This window comes from Tupaia chinensis, unplaced genomic scaffold, assembly GCF_000334495.1.
Source record: "Tupaia chinensis unplaced genomic scaffold, TupChi_1.0 Scaffold144090_1, whole genome shotgun sequence".
Taxonomy (NCBI): domain Eukaryota; kingdom Metazoa; phylum Chordata; class Mammalia; order Scandentia; family Tupaiidae; genus Tupaia; species Tupaia belangeri.
This window is the reverse complement of record NW_006203944.1, coordinates 24,635-33,373: the sequence shown is the minus strand read 5'-3', so window position 1 is coordinate 33,373 and position 8,739 is coordinate 24,635. Positions and strand designations below refer to the sequence as shown.

Sequence of the window (8,739 nt, the reverse complement as noted above, 5' to 3'; positions counted from 1 at the left end):
TACATGGGGGTGTGCAGGTGGGAGGCTGAGATGATGGCCAGGATGATGAGCAGGTTTCCACACACAGCAATCAGGTACATGGAGAGAAAGAGTCCAAATATTATGGGCTGCATTTTTGGTTCCTCTGAAACACCCAGAAGAAGAAATTCTAAAATGTTTGTGTCATTCATTGGTTCCATGGAGTAGCTGTGACTACCAGGAAAGACAAAAATAACATGATTACATGGACACAGCTGAGCTTTCCTGATACAGTTGTAACGCTGCAATGTATTTCCAGGGAAGACATTCGTTTCTATATTTTACCTGGACTCTATAGTTTGCCTGGTCCTTAGGACATCCCTAGAAACATTGCTCATTAGGAATTTTTGTCCTACTCTGAGCCTTTCTTTCCAAAATATCACCTATGTTACAGTTGTATGAAGGTCATAGCTGGAGAAATCAGGTAATACACACAAGATCTCTCTGTATTATTTCTTTTTTTTTCTTTTTTTGGAGAGGTTTTTGTGGAGAGGTTTTTGCTATAGGACACGTGCACTCGTCCAAAAGACAGAGAGAGACAGAGAGACAGAAACCGAGAAATCACCCCCCAGGGGGGATGGTCACGCCACAATCCCTTCTCCTCCATTCTCCTCTCAGGATCTTGGCCACGCACGAACACGCGTCTGGTGTGAGTTTAAGCCACCGGGTCTGGGATTCGAACCGTGGTTGACTACATGGGAGTCCAGTGACATAGCCATTACGCTAACTGCTGGTCCTGTCTCTGTATGATTTCTTACACGTACACGTGAATCTACAATTTTCTCAATGAAAGCTTTAATAAAACAAAGAAATTACTTCTTCAATTCAGGAACACCCATTACGCTAACTGCTGGTCCTGTCTCTGTATGATTTCTTACACGTACACGTGAATCTACAATTTTCTCAATGAAAGCTTTAATAAAACAAAGAAATTACTTCTTCAATTCAGGAACACACATGGACTGCTGACCATGTTTCAGACACTGTGTAAGCAGAGAATTATAGAATGCCAAAAAATCAAAATCCTGACACCCCATGATGGAGCAATAATACAATCAGGTAAGGAAATGGTATGTCTATCCCCTTGACTGTGGTAATGCCACCATGTGTATTCACTCACACACAAAGTCATCAGATTTCACAGTAAATATGGGCAGTCTTTTGTCTATCAGTTAGATCTTATGAAAGCTCTTTAAAATAATTATATGATCGAATGTTGCATAATGGTTACATTGGTGGACTCCCACATGGTCAACCATGGTTCAAGTCCCAGACCTGGCGTCTTGAAACTCATGCCAGGTGCATGTGTAGATGTGCCCAAAATCCCAAGAGGAGAATGAAGGAGAAGGGATTGCAGCCTGGCCATCCCCCCTGAGGAGGGGGGGTCTCACTTTCTGTCTCTCTGTCTCTGTATGTCACTCAAGTAAGTGCACATGCCCTATAGCCAAAATCTCTCAAGAAAAAAAAAAAACATTATAATTTAAAAATAAATAAATAAAATAAGAATTATAGAGCATGTCAGGTGGTGAAATGTGCTTTGGAGAAAGTGAAAGCAGGTATAAAGAAGAGAGTGGACTCTGGAATACTACTTGGCCATAAAAAAGAGAGAGAGAGCCCCTAACATTTGATGCAGAGAAGACTGAGTCCACCATGAGAGCTGAGATATAGTGATTTCAGCAATAAGGCAGTGAAGATGTTCTGCTGAGAATTTACCCTGGTGGAGACCCTGTATCCATCTCTCTGTCTCTCTGTGTCTCTTTCTGTCTCTCTGTCTCTGTTTTCTTTTTCTTTCCTTTTTAAAAATTTTTTAAGATGACGTTTTTTTCTTGACTCTGAAATCCTCTTTTATCTTGGTAATAATCCCCTCCCCTTTCCCCCTGCCATCTAGGCAAACGGAGAGGTCAGGCCAGAAGGAGACTGAGTCTGCCGTGAGAACTGAGATAGTGACTTCAGCGATAAGACAATGAAGATGTTCTACTGAGAATTTACCCTGGCAAACAGAGAAAGCAAGTCAGGTTTTCACTTTTTGTTTTTTAAAATTAACAAATAAATTTTGTTTGTTTGTTTGCTTGCTTGCTTTTTCCATTTTTCTCTTTTGTTTTTCGTTCTGTCTTGCTCTGTTTTCTTACCCTTTTTTTTAACTTCATCTCTTTTCTGCTCAGCCTCCATCCACTGAGTATCTAGACAAGTGTAAGTGAAAAGTTGCCAAAATCTGAATACGATTTGGATTCTCAAACTCCCACTAAATCTGTGACACAAAGAGAGAAAAAACACAACACCAAAGAGTTTGCAGACCACGTCCTCCTGTGCGCCTCTGATCGTTCAGACTAATCTTCTAAAAATTGGGAAGAAATGAACAACCCATCAGATGGCTAGAAGTCACCACAGGGGCACAAGAAATATGTGAAACCAAGAAAATCCCTCACCCCCAAAGGATAAGAATAGCTCCTCTTCATCGACAGACAGTACAATGGAACTCATGGAAATGTCTGGTAAAGAATTTAGAGTATTTCATAATTTAGAGTATTTCTAGTGACAAAGCTAACAGAGATGGAAGAGAAGAGAGACAATGAACACCAGAAGAAAAAAACCCATGAGTTCCAGGAGTTGAGGAAGTTCTTGCAAGAGCTGAAAGAAGAAATACACACCATAAAAAAGAATCAAATGGAACTGTTGGAGATGAAGGCTATACTACAGGGGAGGTCAAAACCTCCTTTGAAAGTATTAAAAGTAGACAAGATCATACAGAAAATCAAATCTCAGATGTAGCTGACAAAATTGTTGGACTAGTAAAATCCCAGAAGGTAAGGAGACTAAGAAGGGCATTGATAATCTATTCCAGAAATCCTGAAAGAAAACTTCCAAACTTAGAGAGGCATTCAAAGATCCAGACCCAAGAAAAACAAAGGACCCAAAATAGGATCAACCCAAGAAGATCTTCCCCAAGGCACATTATAGCCAGATTGGCCAAAACCAAGACAAAGACAAGATACTCAGTCTGGCAAGAGAGAAACGTCAAGTTACCCACAAAGGATATCCCATTAGGGTAACACCAGACTTCTCATTGGAAACAATACAAGCAAGGAAAAATGGGAAAATATATTCAATGTGTTGAGTGAAAAACAATTTCAACCAAGAATGCTATATCCAGAAGACGAGAACATTCTCAGATAAACCAAACCTGAAAGAATTTACCAACACCAGACCAGCTCTCCAAGAAGTTCTGAAGGGAGTGCTATCCCAGGAAAACTAAAGTCAGACACACAGAAATAAAAGTTCTAAAACAGCTAAGAAAATGGCCAGCTTCATGGTAGGGACAAGTCCAGAGCTGAATGTTAACTTCCAGAATTTAAACAGAAAGATCCAACCACAACAGAAGATTAAGTACATGAGTTTGAACTAGTGAAATAGAATTTTATGACTTCTGACTAAAACGTTACTGACCTTCTATGCTTTGTTTTCCAGTGTTAAGGAGTTTTGTCTTCTCTCAAGCTGTGGACGGGGCCAGGTACCTACTCTTCGAACAGAATCCTAACCTGTTTCCTGGCTTTCAGTAATAAGCAACGTTCTCTTAACATTTTTTGATTTTGATTTATTAAATACAAAACTGCTTTTCTTGAAATTAAAAAATGTATCATCATTGCTAGCAATCATCATCGTCAGCAATACACCCAACATTTCTGAAATCAGCGTTCACTTTTGGTTTCACCTCATGAATACACACATTAACTCATCTCTCAGGAAAGCAAACACCACAACACCCCTGCCCTGCCCAGGGTGGAGTTGGCTCTCAGATGACCTCAGGTAGGCATTCTCAGGTTTCATTCCTTTGGACTTTCTCTTCTGCAGTGTCCACAGGCCACTTGGTCTCACCTGTATGGGGTCTCTGGGAGAATGTTCTCCTTATAGAAGTGCATATTCTTCCCTGGATTGTTGAAGAATGAGACGGAAACTCTGTCCCCAGAAAAGACAGAGGAAAGGACTCCAGTGTGGGTCCATGATGCACCTGAGACTCCCTAATGAACAACCACTTCTCGCTCAGCCCAACGCTGCACACCCTGAGGGACAACAGCAGAGGAGATATCCACAGTTCCCTATTTCTGCTCATTAGACACATTTGCTTCTTGGTACTGCAACTTCAAAGCACACAATTTCCCTGTGGGACACTGATCTGGACAGAAAAAGATTGTTCCTACTGATTCTATACTCTCAAGGGATCGTATTAAAATGAGATGAATCTAATCTAATGAATTCTTCTGTCTTCTAGAGGTCTAACTCCTTTAAAGTTTCTCCAAAGTCAAACACTGAAGAACCTGTTTGACTAGGTCCCTAGGGTTTTCAAAACCTTGAGTCGTGGTGGGGAAACAGTTCCTGATATCTCCACCAAAAAAATTCTTTCCTCTTCAGGAAGGGAAAACGTTCTCTGATGTAAATGGAGGAGCATTCCAAGTGTTGGCTTCATGACACTTTTGCCAAAACAATTAGAATTTCATAATTGGGGCTGGCAGGTGGTCTAGTAATTATGGGGCTGGACTCTTACATCGGTGACCATGATTTGAGTAGATCTGCCAGCTTGTTTTGTTCATTTCCCCGCCCCTCCTCTTTCTGTCTCTCTCTGGTGAGTGCGTGTGCCCTATAATACATTTTTTAAATAATAATAAATTTAAACAAGTTTTTAAAAATAATTTAATATTTCTATCACAAGTTAAGAACTATTGTTAGGGGACCGGCAGTTAGCGTAATGGCTATGTCACTGGACTCCCATGTGGTCGACCGTGGTTCACGTCCCGGACCCGGTGGCTTAAAACTCACACCAGGCGCGTGTGCGTGCGTGCCCAAGATGCCGAGAGGAGAATGGAGGAGAGGGAATTGCGGCGTGGTCATGCCCCCTGGGGGATGATTTCTCGCTTTCTGCCTCTCTGTCTCTGTCTGTCTGTCTGGCAAGCGCAAAAATCTCTCCAAAATAAAAAGAACTATTTTTAGTACCTTATTATACAATACTTGGTAACTAGAGGAGATATATTTAGATCTTTTTATGTACCATAACTTGAACTTAGCACTCTATAAAGACTGTTTAGTTTAATTTTTATACAACCCCATTGTATGAGGAGGTATTAATTTTTCTTCTTTTTTTTTTAGGTATTGGTCATATGATGCATATATATGTTCACTGGAGAGGCAGAGAGGGAAAAAGAGAGAGAGTGAGAAACTACCCTCCAGGGGCATAGCCAAGCTGCAATCTCTTCTCCTCCAGTCTCTTCTTAGGGTTTTGGGAATGCACTCATGCATGCCTGGAGTGATTTTTAATCTACTGGGTCTGGGATTCAATCCATGGTCAGCCATGTTGGAGTCCAGTGTCTTAACTACCAGCCCTCCTGCTTGCCCCTGAGACAGTCCTATTATATATGCCATTCTACATTGCAGAAATGTAATTCATATTGTAACTGTCCAGTTTAAGGCTTAGGACCTCAGTCATTTTGAAATTAGGAAAGACCTTTGCGGGACCAGCAGTTAGCATAATGGCTATGTCACTGGACTCCCATGTAGTCTACTGGCCACTTGAAAAACCCACTGGGATGTGGGTACATGCATGCCTAGTACCCTGTAAGAGGAATGGAGGAGAAGGGATCGATGCATGGTCATTCCCCATGAGGAATGATTTCTTACTTTCTCTCTGTCTCAGTCTCTGTCTCTCTCCAGTGAGTACATGTATCCTATAGAAAAACTGAATTTTTTTGAAAAAGCTATATGTTTTCATTTTCCTATACTTTTATTATTTTTCATTTCCACCTTTCAAGTGTTTCCTTCCTTGCACATCACATTCAATAACATGAATTTTAAAAAGTACACAGGATAACAAGTCTTTATGAAGCATTTACATTTTGTTACACATTACATGAATTATAGAGATGATTAAAAGCATACAAGAGGATTTCCATAGGTTATATGCAAATATTACAGCATTTTATATACGGTACTTAAACATCTGTGAACTTTGGTATCTGCAGGAGATCCTAAAACCAAGCCCTCAAAGATACCAAGAGACAGCTATCTTGTCATTTCTTGCTCTGAAGTGCTTTAAGCTCTGCATCATGGTTTCCTTCAATACCAGAATAGTTGGCCCTTTTATACTTTTCTTCCAAATAATCTTTTCAGAGCTGTCTTTGTATCTTGATTCCTCAGACTGTAGATGAAGGGGTTCAGCATGGGTATGACCAAGTTGTATATCACTGAGGCTGCTGCACTTGAATGTGAGCTGTGGGTAACAGCAGAATTAAGATACACACCTAGACCCGTAAAATAATATAAGGAGACAACTGAGAGGTGAGAGGCACAGGTGGAAAATGCTTTGTACCTCTCCTGAGATGATGAGATTGCATGAATGGGGGAAACTATCTTAGTGTAAGAGTAAAGGATGCCAGTGAGGGGACCGCCACCCAGCAGCACAGATGTAAAATACATGACCACGTCATTAAGAAAGGTGTCAGAACAGGCAAGTTGGACCACCTGATTCAATTCACAGAAAAAGTGGGGAATGTCCAAGCATGTACAGAAGGACAGTTTCAACACCGTTATGCTTTGTAGCAAAGAATACAGGATACTCGTGATCCAAGATGCCAGAACCAGCAACACGCAGAGCCGGGGATTCATGATGATGGTGTAGTGCAGGGGGTGACAGATGGCCACATACCGGTCATAGGCCATGACGGTCAGGAGACAGTCATCCAACACTATGAAGAGGTTGAAAAAGCTCATCTGGGTGATGCAGCCTGCATAGGTGATGACCTTGCTCTGTGTCTGGATGTTCACCAGCATCTTTGGGACAGTGGTGGAGGTGAGACAGATGTCAACAGAGGACAGGTTGGAGAGAAAGAAGTACATGGGGGTGTGCAGGTGGGAGTCTGAGATGGTGGCCAGGATGATGAACAGGTTTCCACACACAGTGATCAGGTACATGGAGAGAAAAAGCCCAAATACGAGGGGTTGCAATTCTGGTTCCTCTGAAAGTCCCAGAAGAAAGAACTCTGAAATTTGTGTACTGTTCCCTGATTCCATGTGTTGGATATGAATACCAGAAACAGGAAATATTGCTTGACTAATTTTCACCAAAAGGGTCCTTAGTGGTTCTGAAATGTGACAATTTATACTTTGCAGTCAAGAAATTAACACATTTTAAAAAATGTCCTTTAAGTATGGGGTTTCTCTTCTTTAGAGGATTCCTGTGTCATCTGATAAATAATTCTGGTCTCATTTTCAGCCTTTTCCCCAAGAGGTCCAGTATTCTGCAATTTCAGTGGGCAATTCTTCCGTGCATATGAAGAATTTATTACTAACCCTCTTGCACACATGATCTAGACGATGAGTTTAAGGTGCTGGAAAACAACAACAAAAATATTTCTATAATATGAGATGGCAAAAGGATATAAGAAGGTAAAGAAATAATCAAATAGGTGGCATGATGGTTACAATTCTGGATTCCCACATGGCTGACCACAGTTCAAGTCCCAGACCACCATGCATCTTGAAAATCATGCTGGGTGTGTGCACATGTGTGCCCAAATCTTAAAAGGAGAATGGTGATGGGATTGTGTCATGGTCATTGCCCATGGGGAGATTTCTCACTTTCCTTCTCTGTCTTCCCCTGTCTCTCCCTCTGCCTCTCCAGTGAGCACATGTGCCCTATGGCAAAAATAAATAAATAAAAGAAAATAAATAGAAAAGAAAAAGAATGAAAGAAAGAGAAAGGCAACAAAGAAAGGAAGGAAGGAGAAAGAAAAAGAAAGAAAGAAAGAAAGAACGAAAGAAAGAAAGAACGAAAGAAAGAAAGAACGAAAGAAAGAAAGAACGAAAGAAAGAAAGAACGAAAGAAAGAAAGAACGAAAGAAAGAAAGAACGAAAGAAAGAAAGAACGAAAGAAAGAAAGAACGAAAGAAAGAAAGAAAAGAGAAAGGAAGAGAAAGAAAGGCAGAAAAAGAAACAAGAATATAACTGATAAATGAATTTAAAAACTGTGGCATTATACACTATGGAATACTCAGCATATAAGGGGTTCTTTCTTCTTCCCCCCACCCTTTGGTTTTGCCATAGGCCATGTGCTCTTGACAGAGAGAAAGACATGATCCCCCTAGGGGGATGGCCATGCCACAATACTTTCTCCTCCATTCCCTTCTTGTAATTTTGGGCATGTATGCACACACACTTGACATGATATTCTTTCTTTCTTTCTTTTTCAGGTTTTTGCCATAAGTCATATGAACTCACCAGAGAGGCAGAGAGAGAAAGTGAGAAATCTGCCCTCCAGGGGAATAGCCACACCACAATTCCTTTTCCTCTATTCTCCTCTTGAGATTTTGGGCACACATGCACAGGTACCCAGCGTGAGTCTCAAGCTACCAGATCCGGGACTCAAACCATGGTCAGTCACGTGACAGTCTGCCACTTTAACCACTACACCACCTACTGGCTCCTCAGCATGTGATTTCTTATTTTCTGTGTCAGTTAGCATTTAATTGTCTGTATTAACAGAATCACTTTGGGGGGGACAGCAGGTGGCATGGTGGTTAAGGACTCGATGACTTGAAAATTATACCAGGCATGTGTGCATGCATGCCCAAAATCCCAAGAGGAGAAAGAAAGAGAAGAGATTGCAACATGGCCATCTACCCTGGAGGGTACTTTCTCACTTTCCTTCTCTTTATCTCTGTCTGACTAGAGCACATG

The 8,739-nt window shown here is 41.1% G+C and overlaps 1 protein-coding gene across 1 annotated transcript; it reads right to left on the bottom strand.

Moving 5' to 3' along the window:
- Positions 1-6,144: 6,144 nt before the first annotated feature.
- Positions 6,145-7,074, bottom strand: LOC102502517 (olfactory receptor 7A10-like). The gene has a single exon (XM_006165924.1). It carries the CDS (start codon positions 7,072-7,074, stop codon positions 6,145-6,147), a length of 930 nt encoding a protein of 309 aa, XP_006165986.1.
- Between the last annotated feature and the right edge of the window lie 1,665 nt (positions 7,075-8,739).

Coding starts and splice junctions, on each gene's coding strand:
- LOC102502517 (XM_006165924.1), bottom strand. CDS start 7,074: ATGGAATCAGGGAACAGTACACAAATTTCAGAGTTCTTTCTTCTGGGA.